This window comes from Prorops nasuta, unplaced genomic scaffold (genome assembly GCF_024137725.1).
Source record: "Prorops nasuta isolate Cenicafe-Biocafe unplaced genomic scaffold, Cenicafe_Pnas_1.2 PNAS00030, whole genome shotgun sequence".
NCBI lineage: Eukaryota > Metazoa > Arthropoda > Insecta > Hymenoptera > Bethylidae > Prorops > Prorops nasuta.
Genome location: NW_027116827.1, coordinates 2,432,936 through 2,460,394, shown reverse-complemented (window position 1 = coordinate 2,460,394; position 27,459 = coordinate 2,432,936). Strand labels below are relative to the sequence as shown.

The window sequence follows — 27,459 nt, the reverse complement described above, 5'->3', positions numbered from 1 at the left end:
CTCAACAACTTTAGGAGACAAACGTCATCAGATCAGCGTCCAATCAGTGTTACTGGCACAATAGCGCCCCCATAGGATGCAGCGCTCTGCAGCGCACCCCCCACGAGTTTTCTTTTTTTGAGATAAAGCTGCGTCAAAGATGGCGTAGCTGTCAAAGTGTCAAAGTTTTTTTTTAACGCCGTTTTCAATTTAAAGCTCAATCGATAGTTTTTTATATTATTGCAAGCTGTTTTCACTATGTCTGTCATTCACGATGTTATAATCACCATCATTCTCGCTCACTGGCTGATTAGCTAACTAATAATAAATACTAGTTTTATTTTGGAGTTTCAAGTATTTAACTATATACTTTTAAGAAAGGTGTGTGCCAAGTGTGTGGTAATTAATAGTTTAAGCGGAAATATTAAGGTTATGGTTACTCGTTGACATTGAAAGCGGCTCTGTTGGAACTGGTTAAAAATCTGTAATCTGCTGTGATTTATGTGATTGAACAGAACAGGACATTCATTCATTTAAGCCGATAAACAAATCTTGACGAAACATCTAAAAAAAATATTGGTCTTCCAAAGAATGAAATTTAAAATCATATTATTTATTGAGGACAAGCTTTTGACTTGCAAGAGATGAGATGTTTTTAACGAATTGAAAATCTATAAAAAGTGTAAAGGAATCTTTCTCCATCTCTGCTTCAAGATTAGACTAGTCTAAATTGACACACTATGTTTACATCGTTTTTTTCTAAAGAATTTAAATATAGTTTTAAATCAACACATGAAAAAGAGTAAAAACAGTATAACTTTCCCTATTTACATAAAAATGTTAGAAAATATTATGCTTTAAGGTTAATTTTAACTACAGTTAATATTTCATTTTTTAATCTTACAGAATGATACATAATGCTGTTGATAAAATGCAAATGTATACATTTATAAAATTTATCTTTAAAAAAAGGCTGTCTTAATGCAGATACGATGGATAAAGGAGTAACAATTTCAAAGTGTATGACGTGATGGATACATTTCACAGAAACGAATTATGTTGACAATTAAATTACAAGCATAAATGGGCTGTAATTGAAATTTTAAACAATAAATGGACCAGTGGTTTCTCGCAATGGCTAGCATTAAGTGAGAATGTCTCAAACTGCTGATGCTGAAAGTGAAGGAGGCTCAATCTGCGACGAAGAACGTATCAGGAAACTCTTCCAAGCATGCGACGGAGACGGAGATGGATTTATTGACAGGTATATTTTTATAAGTATTTTAATATTTTAATAACTAGTCATATATATTAAATTTCTGACCTTTTATAAAAATAGTCTGTAAACCATTTTATCAAAGAAAATAAAATACTGTTTGAATTTGACTTATTCAAGGTTTATAAATTTAAGTGTTTAGCTTGATAATTCTTGCTCTCTTGCAATAACAAAGCACAGCATAAGTTTAATTTAGTTGGAGCCCCTATATAAAGTACCATGCTCATAAAATAAAAGAGTTTTCAAGGTATTGTTCATCATATTTTTTGGTTTTATTTTAATAATTTAAAAAGAGTGTTTAATATTGATGTCAACAAAATTGTACTACAGTTTGTTTATTACAATTTTAAAATCTGCCAGCACTACCTATGTTTATTTTAAAGTTGTATTAACCTTTAGAGAGCTCCAGAATAGTTGAAAATATATATAAAGACATCAGTATATATCATCATATATTTTTTTTATAATTATCAATATAAAAAAAGATTATTTACATTGTTTATCTTTTCAATCAAATCATATAATAGCTAAATATTATTATATAAAGAATAATTAAAAAAAAAACTACATACTTTAAAGTGAAAGAAGAATTATTTTTTAAATATATATTACCATAATTTCATAAATTATAGACATGACTATCCAGAATGTATTAAATATAATCTATTTTATTTTATTCACAGAGATTCCGAAATGCATTAAAATATATTACTCGATTTTATTTTAATACGTTATTTACCGCGTGCTGCATCAAAAAAACTAAATATAGTTGGCACCAATAAAGTAGTAATGTGCAAATAGACATGTCTAAAATTTATTACACTCTTTCATGTAATTCCGTATAGATGTTTCGATGATCCAAATCGGCCTTCTGAAGATTAAACTTTTTCAAAGATTTTGCTGTTTAAATGTTTAAATACCACCTCATAAAATTATAAAAGTAACAATTTATGTTTTAGTCAAGATCTGCTAACAGTATGCAGAGAGCTAAATTTAGAGAACTCCGTGGAAGAATTGATGAGAGAATTAGGAGCGGATGAGTACGGTCGCATTTCCTATCAAGAATTTCTCAGACGCCGTTTGGCGCTTCGACCGGAAATCGAAGCGTTGAGGTCCGGAAAGCACAGAACCAGCCCACACCAAACTCACACTCCAGAATATCTACCTACAAGCAGCGATAACAGCTTGGGTAATTCTAGTTACTCGCAATACTATTTGCTCATTTGACCTTTTAGTCTAATTATTTTCCGTTATTGCTCTATTAACTGAAGTACGAACAAGAACTATACATAAAGAGACGTTAATGAGATAATTTATTAATCTTAGTAATTTATTATGATATAATTGTAAATTAATTTAAACTCACTTTATTAAGATAAAACGAACATTTCTAATGGATTCTTATACCTGATTTACAATTAATATTTTTTGTGTTGTTACTTCACCATAGGAACAGTATCCGGAAGACATGAAAGCTGGGAGTTTGATAGTGGTGCGCGGGATCTTTCTCCGGAACCACACACTTTACAAAAGCTAGTAGAAGCAGCGGCTGGTGGAACTGGTAATATGTTGGATTTAGCAAATAAGGTAAGCGACGCCTTATATATGTACTCGATGATTTTTACTACGAAGCTGAAAATTGTTTCCCCGTATCCTTACTCACACAAATAACGTGAAGAATATTGTGTAAATTATTTTACACGAAATATGGTATATTCATTTTATTTTACCATTGGTCGTGTTTTCATCCCCTTATAATTTGTACACAGACCAATTTACATACGCATTTCTGCCTTAGTTAAAAAATTTATCTTTAAAATATCCTTTCTATTTTTTGTTAGACTACAGTTTGGATTGTTAAATTATTTTTTTTTTTATTCTGGAAATAGAATTTATCCGCAAAAATCTTGTATCACATAGACGTGCAAGACATTGCTTCTATAACAGGTTTATAAAATTGGAGCATTTAATTATAAACAGATTAAAACCTTTATAATATATAAATCTGTTATTATACATCTTCGATAGTTCACTTAACTGCTAATAGTAATTAAATTTTACCCTTGGAACAAGAAAGTTGAAATTTATTTTTGTCAAAATGTAAAAGTTACGTTCACGCCAGATCTTATAATTTAGTTATTATGATCTAACAACGCATTAGTATGACACATTTCAAAACTAGTGACAATATAATGGAGATGTCTCTTATACATTTATACAAATATAAGTTCACCGCAAGATTATGTGAAATGCGATATTGGATTGACGCAAATTCAATTTAATGCTGATTAAGATAGACATTTTATCCACCATCACCTACAGACTTTACCTTAATTAGATGCGAGTTCCGTTTCTCGATTCATATGCAATAGCTATTGGACTGTTAGAGCATTACGCGTGGTATTGATTACTCTTTAAGACTGACACTTGAATTGTAAAGCTACTCTATCGTTACATGTAATTTTGGCTTAACCATTTATTTGAACATTTCGAAATTATTACTCATAAATAATTAAAACTAAATTATTAAGGTAATAGATTTATATGAAATTTATTACACAACAGACTTTTATTTAAAAAAAAAACTGAAAAGTTTCTCAATATCTAAATAAGTGGATTTTTGTTCAGTACATTATAAGATAATATCATAATAATAAATAAAAGGTTTGTCTACATATGTATTAGAATTATTATAAGAAAATCATAATTTTAAATATCGCCCAAACGGAGTAGGTATTTTGAATTTTTCAAACCAATTCTTATTACAATCTAAAAATCGTCTGCTTTCCAGTTGGTATTTAAAACAGTACGAATTACAACTGTTAGGGGTTCCACCATAAAAAATATTATAATGGTTAATGAAAAGATTAGAGTACAAATCTAATCCCGAGATGTATCACACGTAGGCACAGGATCTGTACCACAGGTGCCACTGTTACAGCGAGGAGCGGACATCACGCATTGTCTTCCATTAGGACATGGTGGAGCGTCCTTGCATGTTTTGCCTGGCAAGTGAATATAATCGTCAACTCCATTGACGTAGAAGGAGTTTAACATTACCGTCGAAATAATGACGAAAATTACCATAAGCTTCATGATGCAGTCACTCCTATTAAAAAATTTAATAAAACAATCAATCTGCTAAATTAATTTTCTAGCTAGATTTGGAACAAAATTTAAATTGCCAAAAAATTTTAAGAATTTTCAGTGCTTTTTCAGAAGCTAAATCTATATTATGATTTTAAATTTATTTGTTACGCTTCAATATTCAGTTTTTTTATTTTTACTGTAACCAATATCGCTCTAAAATTATAAAACAAAGTGAACTTTCTTTCTCGAATGGCGATTCAAAAGAATTGTTCGTTTCTCAAAGATGTTTCTACTTTATAAATATTTCAGAGCTGTTTCCGAATTGCGCATGTACTGTTTTATAATAATAATATGTTCTGTTGATTTATAATATATAAAAATATTGATAGCACAAAGTTTATTACTGATTATTAATTTATGGAATCGTAACGAATTAAAAAAAATTGTACCTACTCAAAACTCTTCAAATATGCTTACCAAAATAACTTATTTATATAAAATATTACTCTTGACAACTGATGTGTAGTTTATCCCGAATTCTTAATGCCTGTTTGCACAATTAATTAGAAGAAACGAATATTTATTAACACTTATAAAGCTACAGTACTGCTTGAATCTGTGATTATTTTTAAATGAAGTTTGTCATTGCCAACCAAATTCTTATATTGCAAGCGTAATTTTTTTTCTATTCGCTTTGTTTCTTGTCTTTTCTTACTATTGCAAGCTATTACTGGCAACTTGTTTTTTCTACTCACTGGTTTACAATTCGTAATTGTCAATTGCGTAATTCAAAGAACCAAATAATAGACGGAAAACGATAATTTACGACGCCAGTTACGACATCAGATTCTTTGCTTGTAGTGTTTCCTTGAAAAAAAAAATATGTACGTTTGAGTATACTTCAATATTAAGTGTGTGAGTAAGAGATAATGTTTTTATTTTACACTATTGTTATGATTTTATAATGAGCTAAGGTTTGGGGTTGAAAACATTTGCCAATTAATCCTTGGACTACTGGCTTGGCCCATATTTGGACAGTGTAAAATTTTGGAGAATTGGCACAAAAGAAACATTAATACATGTCTATATAGTTATATGGTATGCCACTAAAGGACTAATAGAGCATGAACATAAAGACCTGCTTACCTTCGTAACACGATAAGAGATATCAATTTTTGTCAAAAGCGTCTTATTAGTTAGAAGCCTCTGCTTATTTACATTCTAATAGGCTATGAGCAAAAAATATACCTGTCATAGTTCCGGAGTTAAATAAGCTTTTATGTTCTCATGCTCTGTTGTGCCTTCAGTGGTATATCCTATATAAATATTAATGGAAATGAATTCCCACCCCTTTGTTTTTAATGGGAAATTATCAGTGGCCTAAGGGTTAATAAAAACTATCTGTTAGGCTTATCGCGCGTTTGATCAATTTATTGATTGGTCTATGCAACCAGTAAAGCAAAAAAATGGTATGAAATCAAATATATTTGTAACGTATAAATATATTTATTTTTCAGTTACATGCAGCAGCCCTATCATCTTTACGAACAGAAGTGGCTGAATTGAACTCTCGATTGTTGATTGCTAGTCGTGCTAGAGAAGCTGCAGAAGCAGCGCTTATTAGAGCAGAATTGCAAGCGGAAAGGTCGGAGCAACGTGCCGAAGAACAAGCAGCTCGAAATGAGGAAAGACTTACAGAATTACACTCTGTAATCGCTGAATTAGGTAGACAATTGGAGAGGCATCGTGCTACTGTAATCGCCGAAGAGGATGAATCTGGTCCGTCTATTGTGATTTAACAACTAAATAATATAAAATTTATAATTCTAAAAACTGCATTCATATTTTTTGTATAAATTATCCAACTAAGTAAAATACGGTTTTTTGCTGTGCACACTAATAACTGGATACCTTATGTTGGCTTTTCTCTTGAATTTAACAGCTTTCCGTATTTTTGTAATTTTTGTACAAAAAAATCTCAAGGATCTGGTATAAATGAAAAAAAATGACCTCGCATGTTTGGTTACTTTTCTTGAAATTTTTACATATTTTTAAGCATTAAAACAATTAAGTTTCTTTGAGTGCACATTAAGAACATAAATATTTTTGTATGATATTTAGAAGTGGAAACCAGTCGCGATGCAGAAGGCTCTATTACGAATCCAGTTGAAGAAAGCGAAGGTGGTTGCGACAACCACGGGGATGGCGACAGAACGCTCGAAGATGTTGATTTCAGTTGCGAAGACATCGAGAACCGTCCAATCGATGTACTTAAATCTTATTGAAATGTAGTTAATGATTGTTTAAGATCTCTGTTTAAAAGATTGCGTTATCATTTTAATGTTATTGGATTTCCATCATTAAATCTAACGATACTTTATGCGTTATGGATACGCAGTAAATAATATTATTTCATGCGTTAAATTGTGACTTACATTTTTTAAACCAATCATCAAATAAGTGATTTGATATTACATATTTCAAAAGTTTACACTCTTCTAGAATTTTTGAAACATGTGTAGATTATTTTGACTTTTCAAAAATTGAATACATTTATTGAAAATTAATTGAGAAAGAATACAAAAAATAGATGCATGTATATATAGCCATTCAATGTTAGGAGTTACCATTTGACTGAACATTGACTAGGGATGATATTAAACATGAACGGGTAGATAGAGAAATATAAAACAAAAAAATAATTTTTTTTTCCAAGAACGGGAGAGATTTGGATAGTCCAGCTGCATTGCCAACGCCAGAGCCGACACAGCCAGCGGCTTCCTGCCAAAGTGTTGCCGTCGCAGCTCTCCAAGATGAAGTCACTGCTCTTAAAGCAGAGATTGCCAGTTTACAGGCTCAACTCATCCATGCAAAAAGCCAAAACTTATCGAGTAATGTAGGACAATTAACGAATAGTGATTCACCTCGTCGTGATGTTCGGGTAAATTAGTTTTAATTATATGTAATCGTTTTTAAACTTAAATCCTCATTATTATTATGCCGATTAGTATTTCTGTCTCTATGTACTAATAGGCATATTTTATTATTCTAGCATTATTTTGTTAAATTTTCTTCTTTCGTATCCTTTTGTATGTGCTCACCATAGATGAAAAAATTATGCATATTTTTGTGGCTTTCATTAATTCTTTATCTTTACAGACGAGAGGCAATACAAGCTCACCCGAGCCCTTAACAGCACCTTGTTCGCCGCTCTTACCACCCCTGCAGACCCCACCGACAAAACACCTATCAAGGGAGGAAGCACCGATTCTTAAAATGGCTGAGAGAGTGAGACTTCGGAGAACAGACGAAAGACACATCACAGGTCCTGACATTACTAATCTTGGGGTAAATCCAACATCTTTAGTACATACTATACATGTACACACATAATGGCATTATGTGTTTTGATGTTTGTGTTTACTAAATTATCACAATTAACTTGTGTTTTATCACTTCCATTTTATTTGAATTTAAAATGCTTTTTATAGATCCACAAAACTAACTTGATTCGTTCCTATTTTTTCCACATAATTACATACTGTTATAACATGACAATCCATTACAGGTATGTTCAACCATGGTAGCTGAGCATTTAGTCTCTGATCTGTTGGAACAGTCAAATCTACAAGAACTGAATGGATCAGAGCGACAATTTGAAGTAGAAACTGAAAGATTAAATAGTAGGCTGGAACATGCACGTGCAAATAACGCAGTTCTAGCTCTGACTTTGCACGAAAGCAAAGCACAATGCGATAGGTTGGTATGAAGTTAATTTAATTGTTAAGAGTGTACTTAGATCATACATTTATTTTAGATTGAGCCTTCTAGTCGGAAAATACGAGTCTAATGCAACAGCCTTAAGACTGGCACTTTCATATAGCGATCGTGCCATCGAAGCTTACGATGTTCTCGTTGCTTTACTTGAAAGTGAAATCGCTTTATCCACAGATAGAAATAATGCTACGATTGGTAATAGAAGAGCCGCTGAGAATGTTGCTTATCATGTCTTAAATAGGTTGGAAAATGATTGTACTAATAAACTCGGTGCACCATGGGAAGACAGTATAGTTTTGTCTGATGAGTAAGCTGTTTATTTATGCATTCATTAAAATCTTACCTTTTTTCATTCATAAACGATTAGTATTAATTTTTGGTATTAAAAATATTTTTCAGATCAGAAGTAACATGGTCTGCAGATGATGAACAACGTTTAAGGCGTCACATTGGTAGATTAAAAGGCGAACGTTCAATGGTTAGATCAACAACAGTTGAGCTAGAAAGTGTTCACGCAGAGCCTTTGAATTCTAAAAATAACATTTCCTTAGCTGAAGCTAGAAAATTGGATCTTGAAACAGCGGTTCTTATGCAGGTAAATTAAATGTGAAGCTGAAATTTGTATTTAGCAAATCATAATTTTGAATAAAGCCAATGAGAGTTTAATATAGAGCATTATCTTCTAAAAACTAACCATATTTTCAAAACATGTACATGATATATAATTCCTAATGTGTAGGAATTAATGGCCATGAGAGAAGATAAAGCTGAATTAAGAGCAAGAGTTTTTCTTCTTGAGAAAGAAAGATCTACTATTGAATTAAAATTAAATGCTCGTGACACACAAATTACAGCACAGCATGCTGCAATTCAACATCTACAAGGGCAACTCAGTGATACAGAGGCTATGCTAGCAATGACTACCAAAGTATGTCCACTTACTAATATTGTGTTTTTGTTTTAGTTTATTCTAATAAGGTAAATTTCTTTCTTAACATTTTTGTAGGATCGTAGTATTAGTGATAATGAAAATGAAGGGATGGAATCAGAGCTTATTGAAGCATTAGGTAGAGAAGCTCGGCTGAAAGAACGAGTTCAAGAATTAGTTTCAACATTAGATAAAGTGAATAAAAACTCAGAGCTACGGCATCAACAATCAGCAGAACTTATAGATGATCTAAAAACAGCAAATGGGTATGTGTCACAAAATATATTTGAATTTCTAATACTATGGCAATAATGTTCACTTTGATTTTAGAGCTCTTGTGCAGACCTTGGAAAAATCTAAAAAAAAATATCAATCGAGACTAAAAAAACTAGAACAGCAAATGTTAGGAATGGTAGAAAGACACGCTGGTCAGGTAAAATTCATAGTATTTATTTTTTTTTACCTTCTTTCTACAGAACATGTTAAAAGCTAAATAATTTTTCCTAGTAATAATCATCGTTGTGTAATGATTATTGTTACTAAAATTATAAACAATCTTAATCATCATCAAGCTCCTTCAGCTTCTCTTCAATAACTTTGTCAAAGCCTTCGAGAGGTTTATAAATTAGGTGAACAGTTTGTGCTCCAGCAAGCATTGTAAAGAATGCTATTAATTGAAATCTTATTCTTTGTCCAAGTGTCATTGGTTTCATCTTTGTTAAGTTTTTCATTTTTATTAAATAGATTACTTATAATTATTTTCTCACTCCTTTTGCCATTAAATTGCTTTTTCTTTCAGCCTTTCTTTAACAATATTTTCTAGTTGGCGCTTCTTGTAGGTTGTGTAAAAGTTAACCTCACCTACACGCAAATGAATCATAGTAAACTCCAAAGCTGCTCCACTTAAAAAAAAAATGGGTAGCAAACGATATATACCAAAAATTCTTTCTCCGGGTATACGATTTACAATTCTCTCTCTAATAAATTGACGCAATCCTGTCATCGATAGTTTAAATATTAATGAAAAATGTATAGATGTTTTTCACATTCGTCACAGCGGTTCAGCCAATCTATTACCAAACACTAATGCATTACGTATATAGTAAGGCGCAAATGCGCATGCGTGTTTTTACGGTTTTCACATTTCATTCTCATTGCTATGCCCTTTCAGCGCTTTTAGAGTTTTTAAATCGTTGGTCGTGTTGACCTTTAATAATAGTAGTTAACATAATGAAAATTAAAATAATACATATTTTTATTATGCAAAACTGGTAAAAATGGTTATATAATTTACTTCTTACATATACCGTATATATACCTTATCATTTTTATTTGCAGATTTTTTTTAAAGACAAATGTAATTTTTTAAGCAAAAAGTCATTTATCTGTTTTCTAGATAAAATCTTTGAAGCAGCGAATTGCTTTGTTAGAAGAAGAAACAATATCCGGATACAAAGGAAGCTTGCCTCCTCAATCACAAAGCTCAGGGGCGAGTGAAACATCGTTATGACCTTCATCGATTGATGAATGAACACATTATCCCTTAAACATTACATTTAATCTATTGCACTAAAGTATATTTGCACTATAAATTCTTTTATTAAGATAATCTTTTACTGGTTTAATAAAATTAGTGTGTAACCTTATAAAGTTATATTTTGTGATATTCTAAATATTTTCATGAAATAGCCACATATAAAGATTGACCTGTTGACCCTTTGAAGGCGGGCATTTTTCCTTTTAAATCGACTTTTTATTTGGCAAAAGTTGGTCCATTTACAGGACGTACATCTTGCACAGAAAAGCCGAGTATGTGGGTGACCGCTATATATATTGTGGCCAGACCGTCTTCTAAAGGTTAACTTCAACGACTTCAACCACTTTGACAGTCAAAATAAAAATTCATGATAACAATTTACATCCGTGTGGTGTTTAAGGGATAATAAAATAAGATTTCGACTTAATAAATATTTTTCATAGCTTTTCTGTCATTTCAATGGATCCATCAGAGAATTAAATATACGTATTTTTTTATTCATATGGTAGCTCAATGAAATTATGCTTTGCTAAAATCGCTTCGTGATTTTATTATTCTACAATACTGATATGTACGATATCGCCTTCTATACTAAAAAATAAATCTCAGCTAGGCCTCATGCAATCAACGCTGTTTATACTTTGTACAAATTAATTATTTAAAGAAACTTTAAATATAATAGTAGCTACAAGTGTGACCTAGGCTGTGTTCCGAGCCGCGTATAAAACATAAAACTATACACTTTATGCACTCCTTACGGGACTCTGAACGCAGCTCCAATTTGTAGTTTAAGTCATATGTGGAATATATTTGACTGTATATATTTTAAGCATAACAATTACGTTCGTTATACCGATAAATTACAAAATTCAATACATTGTGCATTGTTAATTTTAATGGTAATTCAACTTATCCTAAATTCCTTAATTCAAATACATATACTATACAGTCAAATTACTAAATACCTTAGTTAACTGTTTTGGGTATTTACAATTATTTTAGGGCATTATATCAAATGCTCACAATTAAATATTTTAAAGGCCTTAAATTTTTACTAATCAGTCTTAAGGCATGTAAAAAACATTTTTTAATTGTCATGTCATTAGTAAACTAATTCTCTAATAATAAGATCAACTCATTGTTACCACTTGTGAATAATAGGTTTTCTTTTTCTTATATCAAAACAATGTGAAGCTATTAAATTAAATTTTAGATGTTATTTTATACTGCAAAGCTGTGGACTGTAAAATCTGATTTTTACAATAAAAAAAAAGATTGACATTTATATTATTGTAGTATAAATTACTGTTGAGCTATACATTTTTGTTTTTGTTTAATCACCAATTTGAAAAAAAATTATTATTTCTGAATAAACTGGACTCACAATACCTTAACAAAATGTTTTGTTATGTTTTGAATGAGATTAAGTGCAGTTTTCAGGCAAAGGAAACTTCTAACATATGAAAAATTGATAAACAAAGGTAAAAAATATTAAATGTGTACTACAGTAAGATCTACTTTATTTTAGTAAAAATATCAGTTAATAAATATATTACATGCTTAGTAGGATATTTTTTATCACATTTACAAATTATCTAGGATACTAATTTAGTTGTTGATTAATTTCACTTGCCATAATTTCTGTGTTATTTCTACCTGGTATATCAGGTTCTTCTAATGCACTAGGAACATCATTAATTTCTACTCCTGCTTTGCCCATCATTGACTTATGTATTTCTTCTTCAAGATGAACACAAGCTTGCTCAATTTCATAATTTTTAGAGACTAATCCGACCCATTGAGCTTCCAATGCTCTGAGCTTATCACCTCCTTGAGTCTGCATTGATTTTCTGTGCCAATTTACTTCTTGAATCTGTTTCCTAAGTATTTGTAACTCCTTCTGAGCTTCAGCAACCAGTTGCATTAAAACTTCTAGGTAAGACTTCCATGCCTCACAACCATAGTCCATCATAAGTTCCAAATTGCAAATTCTACAATAGTAAAATATAAAAATAGTTTTGAAGACTTTAAACAAAGGGGAGAAGATATAAACAATTTTCAGAGTAAGATTACCTAGTTGCTTGGTGCTCCAATTGTGCACAACTATTTTCAACACTTTCATTCCAAGCTACAAGGTCATTCATTTTACCAGGTGGAGGAGGTGGTAGTTCATAACGTTTCATACTTAGTACTTCCATGGGCAAGCGAGTTTGCATTCGTTCAAATTCATGTTTCATAATATCAGTTTCAAACGAGGTTATATTTAAAGGTGGTAAATTCTCCAGATAATTTTTAGTTGGTCTATATCTTCGAGTCTCTTCTTCTACCATTGCTAAGGCCTAAATGAATTTTTCGCTTAAAAATATTTTTCCATAATATAGTAGAAATTTAATTACTACTGTACAATAAATATTAATTACCGCTTCTCTTACTCCTGGCTCATCATAGCCTTGGTCAATATATGGTAAAGCATCAACAACAACTTCCCCAGCCATGGTTTCAAAAAATTCCTAAATGAAACAAATACCTGTAAATAAATTTGATATAAAATTTATAATAACTTTTAAAAAATATATCAAACCAGAGAAGCAACAGATGCAAGTAATGCAACACGCAACGCAATCGACAAAACCATTAACTATAAAGCTAGATAAAAGAAATGGTGCGTTGCGCGACGCGCGTGCGTAATGTGTGGCGCGGGCCTGCGCAGCTATGTCCTAAACGTTATAAGCATGCGCAAGACTAGTTGTGCTATTTCCGTTAATGCTTCTTCTTCCTTTACGAGCAAGTGCGGCGTGCAAGCTGCTTGCTCAGCTTTTGTCTTGTGCGTAGAAAATTACAAGAAAAAAGCGTAATGGTAAGAAAACAGAATTATTTTATTTATAAAAAAATTTTTGATTAATTTACTATTAAGTTAATAAAAAAGTTTTACATTTCTGTTTATGAATTTAAAGAAAATTACTCGTCCATGTTGTGTTTCAAACCACGTGTAAAATGGGTTGGATTTTTCATTCGATATGTCATTATTTCTGTTGTAAATATTTGGTCAAATAGAATCCTTAATTAGTGATTGTTAAAACAGTGTTGAATATTTATCTTTGTAATATTCTTCTTTCTGTAAATAGTTTTATTGGTGATCTAGTCTAATGATATTGGTTAAGTTTCATGATGGTGAACCGTCGCCATGGTATGTCATCGGTATATTGCTTTATACAGGGTGGATTATATAAAACGTTCTAAACCATGAAAACGTATATCATCGTAATTATAAAAAGATATTCTTTTCTTTTTTGTACCAACCTTCTTTTTGAAGAAAGTAGAAAGGAGTGATCGAATAGATCCATACAGAAAGTTGAAAATTTATGATAGTTACGGAGGTAAACGTTTTCATACGTCACAGTCCTGGATCATTTTGTTGACACTCTGTGTAACAGGTATCTCAATGAACGATGGTTATAATGTGCTTATATAAAATCAAATTCATTTTCTAAAATTACTTAATTTTTTGTATAATTTCAGTCGTTATCAACGGCTCGGCCGCTTATAACGGTGTATTCCGATAAAAATGAAGCAACAAAAGAAACTATCTCACTCCCGTCAGTCTTTAAAGCTCCTATTCGGCCTGATGTTGTGAATTTTGTTCATCAACAAATATCAAAAAACAGCAGACAACCTTATTGCGTATCTAAGGAAGCAGGTATATATTTATAGTTTTATAATTTTCTTATGATTATTTAACAAATGTATCTTTAAAATATGTCAATTGTTTTATAGATTGTAAATAATCATTTTTTGTTAGGTCACCAAACTTCTGCTGAATCATGGGGCACTGGCCGTGCAGTAGCCCGTATTCCACGTGTTCGTGGTGGTGGTACCCATCGTTCTGGTCAGGGAGCTTTCGGAAACATGTGTAGAGGAGGACGCATGTTTGCTCCTACAAAACCATGGAGACGCTGGCACCGCCGTGTTAATGTTAACCAGAAGCGATACGCTCTAGTCTCAGCTATAGCTGCTTCGGGTGTTCCAGCCCTTGTACAATCAAAGGGTTAGCAAACTGCTTTAACTTTTTTTTTTGCATTTGTACAAATTTCCTTTTAATGATGATTTACTTTGGTCCGTGTTTATGATTTGTGATTTTATATAAAGTTTTCTGAGAAAAAATTGAACTATCGTAAACACATATTGGGTGCACTATAGTACTTTAATTTAATATTAAATGTTAATAGGACACATGATTCAGGAAGTATCGGAGTTTCCACTTGTGGTTTCTGATAAAATTCAAGAATATGATAAAACTAAGCAAGCTGTTGTATTTTTGAGACGCATTAAGGCCTGGAATGACATTCAAAAGGTAGCATTTAATAGTCAATAGCATTTAAACAGCTTAAAAGTTTCAAAAGCACTGGAAAATGTCCATATCCTTGTGAATATTTTATACTTGGGTATTCCAATATGTGCAATATTAATAAGATTGCATGGCGTTCCTTGCTACTATTCTTTATTAGGAGGGGGTATATGCAATCTAATAAATTACCCTTTAAAAGTTTTAAACGTTTAATAAGGGACCAAATACGTACACTTTTTGACCTGAAATTCCTATTACTGTTAGGTCTACAAATCACAAAGGTTTCGCGCTGGTAAAGGAAAAATGCGTAACCGTCGACGTATTCAACGTCGCGGTCCATTGATTGTATATGGGCAAGATCAGGTTAGTACTTTAATATAATTATATTAAAATATTAGGTAATACAATGATCTCATTTTTTTTTTTATGAAATTAATTTCTAGGGAATACGCAAGGCATTCCGAAATATTCCTGGCGTAGATGTTATGAACATCAATAAGCTTAACCTTCTCAAGTTAGCGCCAGGTGGTCATGTTGGACGTTTTGTCATTTGGACAAAATCTGCATTTGATCAGTTAGATGCACTGTATGGAACATGGCGCAAAGAAGCGAAACTCAAGAAGGGATACAATCTACCCTTCCCAAAAATGGCTAACACTGATTTGTCAAGGTTGCTTAAATCAGATGAGATTCGTAAAGTTCTTAGAGCACCAAGGTAATTACGTTCTTTTTTTTTAGTAATTAAATATATTTTGCTTGGAAATCATAATGATGATATTATTGGTCCGTGTTCCTGATTATGTAGTGATTATTCTCTTCCAATACTGATGTCTATTATATTAAATATAATTTTATTTACATCAGAGATTCTAGTATTGACATATACTGTTTTTTCTACTGTAGGAAGAAGGTTATCAGACGAGTGAAGAAACTGAACCCACTTGTTAATACGCGTGCCCTGTTGCGCCTCAACCCATATGCTGCTGTATTAAAACGTGCCGCCATACTTACAGCGCAGAAACGTCAACAACAGAGAGAGTTACTAGTAGCAGAGAAGCGAGGCGTAAGCATTAATAAATTTGCATATTATAACATTTTTTAGGAACAAAAAAACTATTGCAATATCTATTACAGATTGAGCTGCCTAAAAAGAGTCCAGCTTTAAAAACAAAGAGGATTCAAGAGAAAAGAAGGAAACAAATCTTGGCAGTGAAGAGTGCCAAGCCCAAGACGACTAAAGCCCCTAAAAAGGCTACCCCTAGCGCAGTTAAACCAGCAGAAAAAGCACCAGCAAAATCAGCTGCCAAAAAGTAAAGACGCTATAAAACAATGTTGTCCCGAAATTCTTATTTCATTTTGAATAAAAGATGGAAAGACGATTACAAAAATCTACTTTTTACTACGACACACCTTTTAATACTTTTATTAGGGAATATCGAAAAACACTGCACAGCAAAAGAATATTATTGTCCTTCCATGGTCTCTATTTGACCATCATGTGTGTATTGATCAAATTTTTAAATTTAGCATAATTATTTTCGACAAATTTTTCATTTCATCTTTATAGTATAGTTTTATGACTTTATAATTAAATTTTAATCTTTTTTTATATATTGATTTAAATTAAAGAGATTAAAAATAATCAAAGTAATTAAAAAATTACATTATATTTATGTTCAATAGTATGCTGTTAATAAATGTGAGTAAGTGTGATTCTATTTTGTTTTTCATATCATAATAAAAGGCAACGAGTTTTCGTGCACTAATAGTTTGAGATACTGTTAAATTTTCACTATGATTTGAAAACATTAAACCATTCTGCGCAAGTTTGCTGTTAGCGTGTAACCTGGTAGGGGTAGCGCGTGATTCAGGGTGGCAAAATTGCACGGTGGTTAAAAGGTATCGAATAGTGGATATCAGTCGAATACAGACGGTCCATCAGTCAACTCATTTTTCGGTTCCATGTCGTCGTTGGTATTTCTATTTCATTACGTGCTTCTAACTATTGTCTTTCAGAATGGTAAGTTTTTTCTAATATTTTACTTGATTCTGTTTTATTAACATATCATATTATTCATCTACCATCCTTTATGTTTCTTCAATTCTATCGTAAAAAATCTGTTGAGACGAACAATACTAATAGTAATTAAAAGCAACCAAGTAATCATTGTTCTTTATCGATAATATCTTTATGCTAAAAATATGCTTACTCAATGGTAATTGTTTAGGCATTTTAATAAAGACAGTTTGAATTAATTTTACTGTTATCAGTATTTTTACTTAACACATAAATTTACGAAGATAACAATTTTTCCTTTTTCTACTTTTCATTAATAATTTCGAATCTTTCTTTATATCGCAAATTTATTTATTTCATTTTCAGTTCTTACTTCAACCTATAAAATTTATGAGAGAAAAAGTATAGCTTACATGAAAATATTCGTTAATGAATTTCTCTTTATACGGGAATGCCTGGACAAATTTTGTAGCTAAATAAAAATAACATCCAGATTAAAGAAATGTGGAAAGAAAAGGTAATGGAAGAGGGTGGATAAGCTGTGTTCAAATTATAACGAGCGTTGGACTTGCACAGTCGAAAAATCGTCAAGCTCTTTTGAAAGGATTTTATAAAAGAGACCCTCCGAGTTTTCGCGCATTAACCGATTTGCTTAAATACTTTCTTCTCCATAATATTATATATGTCGAGAATATTTCGTCAACTATAGAGAATCTACACAATTTAATTATTAATAATACTTTTATTATAATTTCTATCGAAAAATGATTAACACTTTCTAACATACAAAAGAATTAGTATTAGGTAACTTGTCAGACAATTATTACATATCAATCCTTAAATAATATGCCAATACTATCAGTTTGAAAGTAATCTTTCAATGATTATATTTATCTGTATATAGCTATTTACCATGGTACCAATGCTCGTTAAATACGTTTGTACACAAACATCCCTTTAGCGTTGTATTTCTTCATGCTCGAGTAATTGTAGCTTTGCACAATTTTACTAGTAGTACTGCTTGCTCGAGTTAACTCGGACTTGCGCGTTAAGCGCTTAAGTAACAAACTCAGTTATATTATTGCAAGCTTTCCTTTTCAATACTACCCCCGACGGATTTATAAAGGAATAAAGTGCTCGATTTGCTCGTAATTTATCATAAACGAACAAGTAAGATAATCAGATTTAGAAACCTCGTTGATAAATAGAGCAGAATTTCTTTGACGATGTGATATATTTACACTGTAAAAATGACTGAATTTCTTGTATTCTTAAATATTGAAATGTTTCGAGTAAATAGTGAAGGGTGAGCTACGTATAGTGGAAGCAATTTGTTCTTTTCGTTCGATAATTTGATTTGACGAGATTTCCAGAAATTTCACCAACGAGCGTCGATCGAGAGCTAACTAAATTTCTCGTCTGACTACATATATAGCTGTATCCCTTATACCTGCGCTATTCTCTTTTCGGACAATCAGAGACTCTAAAACACGATTAGATCGAAATATTGAAGCCATTCGTACCCTCAAAACAATCCGTTTACATCAATAAATGCTTCTTTAAACTTCGATATTCTTTTTCATCGTTGCTCACCGATTCGACGAGAATCATTCTTTCGCTCGTCTCCATTCTTGTTTCTCGCAGAATGACAGTAATTAAGAAAAATTAATTAAACAAACACGTTAAAATTTTTTTATCAGAAATTCGTATAATCGGAGAGCGAGTTTTTTATTTTACCATATTTAACATCTATAGGAACGAAACTACACGGTTTCTTTAGCATTGAAATTAAAGTTTTAGAACCTTTCGAGTGTTCAAGGATTGCAGGCATACCACAGATTTTTCTCCTTTCATAAATGGAAATCTGTCCTGCATATTACAAGTAATTCGACTGAAATTGAAAGATAAGAGATGATATTATTTAAAACGTGGAAAGGCAGCAGTGTCACTTGGACAGTATTTTTTTCTAACCCAATATCATTACATATATATATCGTTTTTTTTTATCGAAATATCGGGACAATACGGATATCATTTATCGTACGATCTCATTGTTAAACGTAGAAGTTCTCGATTCACGTCGATAGATCAAACTTCCTCATTCTATTCTTCAACTTTCGAGGATTCTCCGAAAGATCTCCAAAGACCTCGTGAGAATGAAAATGTGCCCTAAGTGTTCTGCCGAATATCTCAACTCATTTTCACCTTTTTAATATTCAGACAGTGAATATAGATTACTCGTACAAGAAATTTTCGTGTAATTACTCATTTTCTCGTCCTTTACAATCCTGCAATCAATAATAAAAGAAAAAGCTTATTATAAAAATAATATAGAGTTCGGTCGATAATTTATGTTCAGCATATTTCAAAATGGTTTTTTGTCAAGCAAAAATTCATTGATTCTACAAGAAACTGAATTCCTCCGTTGGACGTTTTAAAAGCATTGTATTATTACAAAAAAATGAACTAGGAAAAATTGTCGCAATTATTAATACTGTTGCACGTATGAAACAAAGAAACAAAAGTTATTAAATAAAGCAGAGAAAGATTTTGAAATTCGTAGAGTAAAAATGCATGAAATTCAATTATGCTAGAAAGGCGAAAGTTGGAATAGCTTATACATTTATAAAATCCCTTTTGCTATCGATCTTCTATCGCGAGAGTACGGATTTGAAAGATGCGATATAAATGGTATTCTGCAGCGGTCTTAAGCTATATAAGATATGTATACAATGATCGATGTGGTCCACGTTATACATTCCTACAAAATAATTAAAAAATTAAATAGACGTTAAACATTTATTCTTTAGGGGATGGAAGGAAAAATACTCGGTATTTGTGAAATAATCGATTGATCCAGAGTCTCAACAATGAGCAAAAAAATGTCAGGGCGCTAAAACGCAAGCTTTAAAAAATAAATTAATAAGCCACGCGCGCGTGTGTGTGTGTGTGTGCGTTAAGAGAAATGTAGGAGAGTTACTTAAATACCAAACAATAAATAATAAAAATTTCATTAACGCAGTGTTTTAACGATATGTGTAGGCCTAATTATGTTCCGATTCGATGAGTTAATTGGCACTTGAGTCCAGTTGAGTCAAACACGAACAATGTGTGTTATAAGTGGATTAACCGGAAATGAAGTTATAAGCTGACGTAGGTGGGACATTTTGAAAAAGATTTAATTACCAGTAGGACAGTGGCTGTGTAGTACTGTTAGCCATATGCTTTTAAATAAAGGGATGACTTGGGGTGTATGCGAAAACACATTGATCAGAGGATGCATTGAAGCAGGTTTTTCGAGCAAAGATGTAATTGGATGAAGATTGGCTACTGTCCACACGAGGCTACTCTTTTGCCTTGAAAGCGAAGGGTCGTTTCAATAGGGTTCTGTTGTACAATCTCTACCTCAACCCAAGACAATCATAATAGTTCTCATGAGGCCAATAACCATAGATAAAACAGCTTTTCAACAATGCCATAATATATCAGTCGTCAAAAATTTTTATCGCCATTTAAATACACCCAAAACACAAACATTTTTCTCCCTTATCTTATTTGCAGGAAAAATTCAATTCTGATCATCAATTTTTTCAATTGATTGAAAACTTTATTTTTCAACGAAGCTGATAAAATCAGGCAATAATGCTTGCTGCGATCAACTCTTGTTTATAGTTGATTAAATTTTGATAAAATAACATGGCAATTAAAAGTATAGCTATTATCGTCGTGAGAATTATTGAGAAAGCTTTGACTGAGAGAGAAACGCAATCTTTTAGTGGATTTGGCAAAAGGAACCTTTTGGAGCAGGAAAAAGGTGAGCCGATTCGGTGAAGAATGAGAGGGTGTTGAGAAGACCCCAATATAGTCGTGTTAGCCGAGTCCCTATACTCCCTATATTGTGTGGTAAAAAATGGGTGTAAACAGAGGGGAAATGAAAAAACGAAATAATAGAGCGAATAAAAACTAATTTCTCGATCAATACGAGTATTTCGTAAATAATTCTTTCTATTTTCAGGTTTTTGCGACGAACATGAATATAGATTAACCAAACATCTATTAGAAGGCTACGACGCTGGGGTAAGACCAGCAAAAAATTCCTCTCAGCCTCTGGCAGTGGTTTTCGGTCTCTCGCTTCATCATATTATCGACGTGGTAAGGCGTTTAACGTTATTTTTTGTTAATTTCATTTCTATTCTTTTAATTGTCGCACCTAAAGAATATCTCACAGGGTTTAAATGTATACGCAGTGTTCAAACATCTCAAATTTTTTATGCACGTTTCAAAACACTATTTTTTGGTGTTCATCGTCTAACAATGCATATCGATACTTTTGTCATACTGAATTTGATTTCCTCGAAAAGCACTTGAAGCACAAGGGCGTTAATTGCATATTAGCGCAAAAAACGATCGAAAGAACTTTGCGATTGTTTCAAAAGACCCTTTCCTTTTCGCTGCAGTGGTAAAGCACTACAATCCGTTCAGTGAAAAAAGAGAGAAACTCTTGAAAGTGGATTTGACACACATTAAGCGACGAAGACCACTAGTTTATTTTTGCAGAGTGGCAAAATGTGGATATCAAGAAATCTAGTTGGTGCAAATATACGTCACCAGTATACACTTTTAGACTTAAATTTTATTTAATGGGTAGTCGAGTTTCTTATGTTAATACTTTTGTGGGTATGACTTTTAAGGATGAAAAAAATCAGATTCTAACGACTAATTGTTGGGTGACACAAGTATGGACCGATCATCATTTGAAGTGGAACACCTCAGAGTTTGCTGGAATTCGTGTAATTCGAGTTCCTTACAACCGTGTCTGGAGACCCGATACTATTCTGTACAACAAGTAAGAATTTTTAAAATCGCACGTTAAAGATTAATTACGTATTTAAAACAAATTACATTCCGCTTATACTCAGGCCTCCAGTATTCACAATATTAAACCTTATTTTTGAAAAAGGTTTAACTTTAATTAACCAGAACTTCGCGATTCCCCTAAACCCACAAAAAAAAACAATTTTAGTATTTTCGTTAACAGGATGGAAAGTATTACTTATTTCGGATTAAATTAAACTAGAATTATGAATAAAACTAAGTTTGGTAACTCGTGTGGGTGTGCAGTGATTTGCAGGTCAGGCAATTTATCAACCAAAACGTTGTCCATACCATCTAAAGCAATCTCTGTAAACGCTATCCGAAGTTTCACTTCTAATTTTCATAACTTCTCTGTTAGACAGATATTAATACAATAATAAATCTTTTAATCTGATAATGTTATCTTTTATAAATTTCTTCTCTAGCATATATAAAAAGAAAAGTGTAATGAAAAGAAAGTTTTTTCAGGCGAGCAAAGTATATATTTCTTAATCTTTCATTTTAATTTAAGAACATGACAACAATTTTGTCAAGTTTTTTCAATTCTAAATATAATCCTAGTGTAAGGGTAATTGTTAGTTTTGAAGGTTGAAGTTGCTTGACTTATTTTTTGCTATTGTATTCATCATCGTTTTCTATGAATTTATAGCGCTGATCCGCAATACAGTACAGCAGTGATTAACACAAATGTGATCGTTAGCTACACCGGTGAAGTGGTCTGGTTGAGCCACGGTATATTTCGTAGCAGCTGCGATATTGACGTGGAATTCTTTCCATTTGACGAGCAACGATGTGCATTGAAGTGGGCGTCTTGGACCTACGATGGCTATCAAGTAAGTATTGCAAACTTTCCTTTAACCCTTTTTGACTTTGTACTTATTACAGTGGATAACATTTTCCAACAAAAAATCATATAAAATTCATTGAATATCGGACCCATTGAACCCTCACTTTACATTTACAAGATTATAAGAATTACATATTATATATATATATATATATTAAAATTTTAATCCACGAAATACCTCATGCCTTTTTTTTCTCCTTACAATTGACCCTTAAATGCTTAAATTTTTCAAAACGTCCAAATTACTATAAAAAAACTTAAATTATCAAAAGATGTGTTGTCTTTTTATTTTCAAACAGATCAAAAATTAAATGAAGAAATTTTTAATTTTACATTATTCCAATAGCCATGGGGTGGTATAGATATCTATAAACATTAATTTCGGTTTTTGTTTAAACGAATTGCTTTTCACAGCTAGAACTGGAGAAGCAAAGTGAGCAAGGGGACGTAAGCAATTACCAAGCAAATGGGGAATTTGATTTGGTAGATTTTTCCGCCAGAAGAAACGTCGAGTACTACTCCTGCTGCCCCGAGCCGTATCCTGATATTACTTATGAGATTCGCTTGAGACGTCGACCTATGTTCTACGTTTTCAACCTTATACTTCCTTGTATACTTATCAACGGAATTGGTGAGTTCTTTTTTTCTCGCAAATTAAAATAAACAAGCTTTGTATCTGTGCAATTCAAAATTAGTATTACTAAACATGGGGGGGGGGGGGGTGTTTTCATGTATAAGAATTATCAAATTTAGAAAGAAAAGCAGCAAAAGACCTTAATACAATTTATTTCCATCAGGGTTTAAGAAAAAAATGTCGAGATATTTTTGATATCAGTACAGCGTAGAAATAATTAATAGTCCCAAGAAACACGAATGTTCAATTTATCAAGGACCGATATTGACCCAGCAATGAACCAGTATTGGCTCATTGATAATAAATTAGACATTTGTGTTTTCTAAAGTCTTACCTTTCTAATGCTCCAATTTGTTCCATGTCAACAACGAGATCTTCGAGACTTGCTCGATTAGATCGTTTAATGTGTTTTTTTGGATTGTGTTGCTTATTCAGCACTACTGGTGTTCTACGTGCCATCGGAATCTGGTGAAAAAGTCACCCTTGGCATCTCGGCGCTTCTCTCCATGACTGTTTTTCTCATGACAATTCGCGAAACTCTTCCACCGACCGAAAAAACACCTCTCATTAGTAAGTATCGCTTAATTCGCTTGTTTCTTCCTTCAATCGTGCAATTTTCTAATCAATAATTTCTACAAAGCAACTTTGTATGAAAACGATTCTAATCCTTATCTTGTAAAACCTGCAGCGGTCCTTGAATCGACAATTTCTTGTTCGCAGGTCTGTATTATGGAGTTAGCATTTGCCTGGTATCTTTCGCATCGGGGTTGGCAGTGGTAACTTTGAATCTTCATCATCGCGGAGTACGTGGAACTAGAGTGCCAAATATCGTACGATCGTTAATTTTGGACAAATTAGCCAGAATAGTGTTTTTAAATTTTCAAGAGGAGAAGAGATCGGTAAAGCATAAAACCTATCACACATTAATTGCAATCATGTATAAAGAAAAGATCGGTGAAAATATACGTAAATATTGCTTGATATGACAGATTATCTTTGTTACAAAATAAATTACATTGATAGCAACGATAATGGAAATAAAGTGCAGTTTTGTTGTTACAAAATATACAAGTACTATTATTCATTTTCAGGAGCCAATAGAGATTCAAAGAAGAAAAAATAACTGTCCTCTGCATTGCAACAAGGATATTCCTCAACAAGCAATGTCGCCAAAATGTCTATCCAGAAGACATGAGAATAGCAGTAGCCCAAACATAGGTAGATCTTATACTTCTTGTTTTCATACAGGTAGCGCTATGTAATAAATTCTATTTTAATTATAATCATCTAAATCATACGCATATATAATTTAATATTCTACGAAATTAATATAAAATTACAAAGTATTTTCTGCTAATGATTTTTCTATACAATGACAATTCAAAGTTTAAAAATTAACTGAAACGATGTATAGATACAAAAATGAGATAATTGATCCGATTGTAATCATGGTAGATTTAGGAAAAGGAAGCAGTCTGGAAGCTCAATGGTCCCGGGTCCTGGAGAGGGTTCACACGACGATCGAAAAAAATGAGCGTCGCCTTGCCGAGCAAGAATACCAAGAACAAACAGAGCTTGATTGGAAGCAGGTCGCCCTGGTCAGTGATCGAGCACTTCTATGTGTATTTTTTCTTATGACTGTCGTTAGTACTGCCGTTATACTTTGTGGCTCTCCGCCAACCACAAATATTTCCAAACAGGATTAAACAGCTATACTTAGGATTCTCGTCATTTATTCTCTTACACTTATATTTAAAATAATTACCATATTTTATTATCATTTTCATAGAAAACTGATATTGATAAAAAATCCCATACATTATGCTTCAATGTTCTTTAAAAGTACTTTAACATGTTATCAGAATAGTAAGTTATTTTAAATATCTTAAATTTCTGCTACTATTAACATTGTAAATAACATGCGTATCCTAAAATAGAACTTGTATTTTTAAGTTTAAATAACATTTATCAATATTGAACATTTTTTTAATGTTCTTTGAAATACAAGTTTATTTTTAATCTTCATTACACTTTTATATCAATTGTAAGATTAATTTTTGATAATGCAAAGCTCGCTATAATATATTTAAGTTGATAGAAATTTTAAGGCATTACTATGTTTTCTTAATAAAAAGCGAGGCCTAACAAATTGTATAGTTTTCTGTTAACAGTGTCCTTTTTTATCAATGATTTTGGGGCTAGCACGTCTTAATCTCACCCTTAATATAAATGAATATAAAATTTTTAAAAATAGGATTGTACTTCTCAACTCTTAGATATTATCTATTACAATAATGTTTACTGGACGGGATACAGTTTAATAGATCAACTATTGTATTAAAAAGTATAGTGTCTATTTGTACTGTTTAATAGTAATCAGGTACTGGAGCACAAGCTATTTTCACAAAATCTTCATATTTAACATGTCCATTTAGAGAAACATTTGCTTCCCTAAAGATTTGTTCAACTAAAACATAATTAAATGTTAATTTAAAGAAAGCTTGATTTAAATTTTTAATAATAAAATGAAATACTAACCTTCTTTGTTACTTAACTGTTCTCCCCAACGTAATAGCATATGAGCAAGCTGACGAGCTGATAGGGTACCAGTACGTGCTATGTCAGCTGCTTCAAATGCTTCAATCACTTCTTTTGGAAGATTTTCAGCTCTTGTTTGTAAATGCATTATTTCCAAAAAATCTGCAAAAGACATTCTGCCACCTAGAATAAATTCAAAGACCATAATTGATAATGTCAGAAAAATTTAAATTCATTTCTTGTTTGTCTAATTTAATTATGTAATTGTGTGTGAATAATTTATAAAATATTCCATATACCTTTATCTTTTAAGTATTTGTTCAGCTCTGCTATAGTCGGGCTAAGACCAAGGGATCTCATAATAATTGTCAATTCATCCAATGTTCGAATTTGCCCACTTCTGGCAAATAAGTAGAAGCATTCTCGAAATTCTGTCAACACAATGAATAACCATAATTAAAATAATACTTAAACAGGCTAAATGCTTTTAATGCATACCGTCTATATCTTCCTCCCGAAAATAACGTGCCTATAATTAAATCATTTTTATTATTTCCCTTGTTTCAATTATATTATTATTTAGTTAAACACGTCATTAAAAACAAATAAGTATTACAAAAGAATCTTATATATTTTATTTAATTATAAAATACTAATAAAATAATAAGTATAATAAGTTTAAAAATAAGGAATCTATATCATTTCAAAGTTTTACAAACCATTATTGAAGATTGCTGCTTCTAAAGTCTCCACAATAAACTATCCTAACAGATTGTTGTTGTTCCCAACTTCCAGTTTATAGCTTATGTGTCAAAAGTGTCACAAACGGACCGTATTCCGCTGTTCCGCGTTCCGTTTCCATTAAACTGATGAAACTTATTGAAACATGAAACTGATGAAACCATGAAATTGAAACCGCCATGCAAGGATGGCAAGGATGCAAGGGAAGCATCAGGAAGCGTCACGTCACGTCCGTCGCAACTTGCGACAGTAAAACTAGTCAGCGATTACAGACTGTATTTCAGCAGTTTCAGTATTCATCGAGTAAACCTGCAGTCAACATTTTTATAATCATATGTACGATAAGATAATATAATAATCCAGTAAAATTAGACCATATCACAACCTGTATTGAAATAGACTGACTGAATACGGAATTGTTTAATTGTCACGTACAATCTGCAATTGTTTTCATTTAAGCTAAAGCAGCAAGTGAAACTTCCCTTAAATAACACACGGGTGACGGGTGGGGCCGTGTTTCAAAATCTACTAGTGGTACTGAAATAGTATATAATATGTATGTAAAAAATACACTTCTAAAAGGAAGACATTATAAAAGTTTTTTCAAAAATAGAGGAATTACTGGGATAGCTCTGAGACTATCAGTTATCTTAAATCCTCATCAGTATTTCATATAAAAATTATCCAGATAAAGAAAAACAATTCGAAATATTACTACTAAATTTAAATAAATTAAACATTATAATTTTTTACTAAAATGATATAGAATTAAAATTTAATTGCATTTTTATCCATCTCAAGGTTATGAATGCTATTCAGGGTGAATATAATTTATCAATAATAATAATATAATCTTATTTAACATTCTTTTTATT

The 27,459-nt window shown here is 31.9% G+C and overlaps 5 protein-coding genes across 11 annotated transcripts; 3 read left to right on the top strand and 2 right to left on the bottom strand.

The window, feature by feature from the left end:
• On the top strand, positions 1-11,842 carry LOC136782918 (colorectal mutant cancer protein). Of its 5 annotated transcripts, none has more exons than XM_066742692.1 (15): positions 1-360; positions 967-1,243; positions 2,215-2,444; positions 2,706-2,842; positions 5,863-6,124; positions 6,467-6,612; positions 7,062-7,286; positions 7,505-7,693; positions 7,914-8,104; positions 8,163-8,429; positions 8,522-8,717; positions 8,862-9,050; positions 9,129-9,316; positions 9,381-9,483; positions 10,447-11,841. In XM_066742692.1, exons 2-15 carry the CDS (start codon positions 1,134-1,136, stop codon positions 10,558-10,560), a joined length of 2,547 nt encoding a protein of 848 aa, XP_066598789.1. In that variant the 5' UTR covers positions 1-360; positions 967-1,133; the 3' UTR covers positions 10,561-11,841. The 5 variants fall into 5 exon arrangements, with proteins under 5 accessions (XP_066598789.1, XP_066598788.1, XP_066598787.1 ...); XM_066742691.1 differs by having other exon boundaries at positions 886-1,243; XM_066742690.1 differs by having other exon boundaries at positions 1-781; positions 886-1,243.
• Positions 11,843-12,090: 248 nt separating this feature from the next.
• BCAS2 (BCAS2 pre-mRNA processing factor) lies at positions 12,091-13,221 on the bottom strand. 2 transcript variants are annotated; one of them, XM_066742694.1, is made up of 4 exons: positions 13,169-13,221; positions 13,008-13,097; positions 12,661-12,926; positions 12,091-12,578 (listed from the first exon to the last, which is right to left on the bottom strand). In XM_066742694.1, exons 2-4 carry the CDS (start codon positions 13,080-13,082, stop codon positions 12,191-12,193), a joined length of 729 nt encoding a protein of 242 aa, XP_066598791.1. In that variant the 5' UTR covers positions 13,083-13,097; positions 13,169-13,221; the 3' UTR covers positions 12,091-12,190. The 2 variants fall into 2 exon arrangements, with proteins under 2 accessions (XP_066598791.1, XP_066598793.1); XM_066742696.1 differs by having other exon boundaries at positions 13,008-13,114; positions 13,169-13,211.
• Positions 13,222-13,351: 130 nt separating this feature from the next.
• On the top strand, positions 13,352-16,320 carry RpL4 (ribosomal protein L4). Its single transcript, XM_066742318.1, has 8 exons — positions 13,352-13,444; positions 14,107-14,284; positions 14,387-14,632; positions 14,814-14,938; positions 15,197-15,295; positions 15,376-15,647; positions 15,836-15,995; positions 16,067-16,320. The coding sequence occupies exons 1-8, from the start codon at positions 13,442-13,444 to the stop codon at positions 16,244-16,246; spliced, it is 1,263 nt and encodes a 420-aa protein (XP_066598415.1). The 5' UTR covers positions 13,352-13,441; the 3' UTR covers positions 16,247-16,320.
• Positions 16,321-16,870: 550 nt separating this feature from the next.
• Positions 16,871-25,157, top strand: LOC136782913 (neuronal acetylcholine receptor subunit alpha-10-like). 2 transcript variants are annotated; one of them, XM_066742683.1, is made up of 9 exons: positions 16,871-16,952; positions 20,965-21,101; positions 21,641-21,795; positions 22,474-22,657; positions 23,086-23,302; positions 23,741-23,875; positions 24,026-24,204; positions 24,397-24,523; positions 24,761-25,157. In XM_066742683.1, exons 1-9 carry the CDS (start codon positions 16,895-16,897, stop codon positions 25,009-25,011), a joined length of 1,443 nt encoding a protein of 480 aa, XP_066598780.1. In that variant the 5' UTR covers positions 16,871-16,894; the 3' UTR covers positions 25,012-25,157. The 2 variants fall into 2 exon arrangements, with proteins under 2 accessions (XP_066598780.1, XP_066598779.1); XM_066742682.1 differs by having other exon boundaries at positions 24,397-24,553.
• Positions 25,158-25,297: 140 nt separating this feature from the next.
• On the bottom strand, positions 25,298-26,734 carry LOC136782914 (calmodulin-like protein 4). Its single transcript, XM_066742684.1, has 5 exons — positions 26,563-26,734; positions 26,342-26,372; positions 26,143-26,274; positions 25,844-26,026; positions 25,298-25,772 (listed from the first exon to the last, which is right to left on the bottom strand). The coding sequence occupies exons 1-5, from the start codon at positions 26,563-26,565 to the stop codon at positions 25,672-25,674; spliced, it is 450 nt and encodes a 149-aa protein (XP_066598781.1). The 5' UTR covers positions 26,566-26,734; the 3' UTR covers positions 25,298-25,671.
• Between the last annotated feature and the right edge of the window lie 725 nt (positions 26,735-27,459).

Bases quoted from the DNA above. Each gene is read 5' to 3' on its own strand.
- BCAS2 (XM_066742694.1), bottom strand. From the start codon at position 13,082: ATGGCTGGGGAAGTTGTTGTTGATGCTTTACCATATATTGACCAAGGC. The intron at 12,927-13,007 runs GTAATTAATATT...AAATTCATTTAG, and splicing joins AGCCAGGAGTAAGAGAAGCG to GCCTTAGCAATGGTAGAAGA. The intron at 12,579-12,660 runs GTAATCTTACTC...TTACTATTGTAG, and splicing joins TTGGAGCACCAAGCAACTAG to AATTTGCAATTTGGAACTTA.
- LOC136782918 (XM_066742692.1), top strand. From the start codon at position 1,134: ATGTCTCAAACTGCTGATGCTGAAAGTGAAGGAGGCTCAATCTGCGAC. The intron at 7,287-7,504 runs GTAAATTAGTTT...TTATCTTTACAG, and splicing joins CACCTCGTCGTGATGTTCGG to ACGAGAGGCAATACAAGCTC. The intron at 8,718-8,861 runs GTAAATTAAATG...CCTAATGTGTAG, and splicing joins AAACAGCGGTTCTTATGCAG to GAATTAATGGCCATGAGAGA.
- LOC136782913 (XM_066742682.1), top strand. From the start codon at position 16,895: ATGTCGTCGTTGGTATTTCTATTTCATTACGTGCTTCTAACTATTGTC. The intron at 21,102-21,640 runs GTAAGGCGTTTA...ATGACTTTTAAG, and splicing joins TTCATCATATTATCGACGTG to GATGAAAAAAATCAGATTCT. The intron at 22,658-23,085 runs GTAAGTATTGCA...TGCTTTTCACAG, and splicing joins GGACCTACGATGGCTATCAA to CTAGAACTGGAGAAGCAAAG.
- LOC136782914 (XM_066742684.1), bottom strand. The intron at 26,275-26,341 runs GTATGCATTAAA...TTGTGTTGACAG, and splicing joins TCGGGAGGAAGATATAGACG to AATTTCGAGAATGCTTCTAC. The intron at 26,027-26,142 runs GTATATGGAATA...AATTTATTCTAG, and splicing joins CAAATACTTAAAAGATAAAG to GTGGCAGAATGTCTTTTGCA.
- RpL4 (XM_066742318.1), top strand. The intron at 15,648-15,835 runs GTAATTACGTTC...TTTCTACTGTAG, and splicing joins AAAGTTCTTAGAGCACCAAG to GAAGAAGGTTATCAGACGAG. The intron at 15,996-16,066 runs GTAAGCATTAAT...TATCTATTACAG, and splicing joins TAGTAGCAGAGAAGCGAGGC to ATTGAGCTGCCTAAAAAGAG.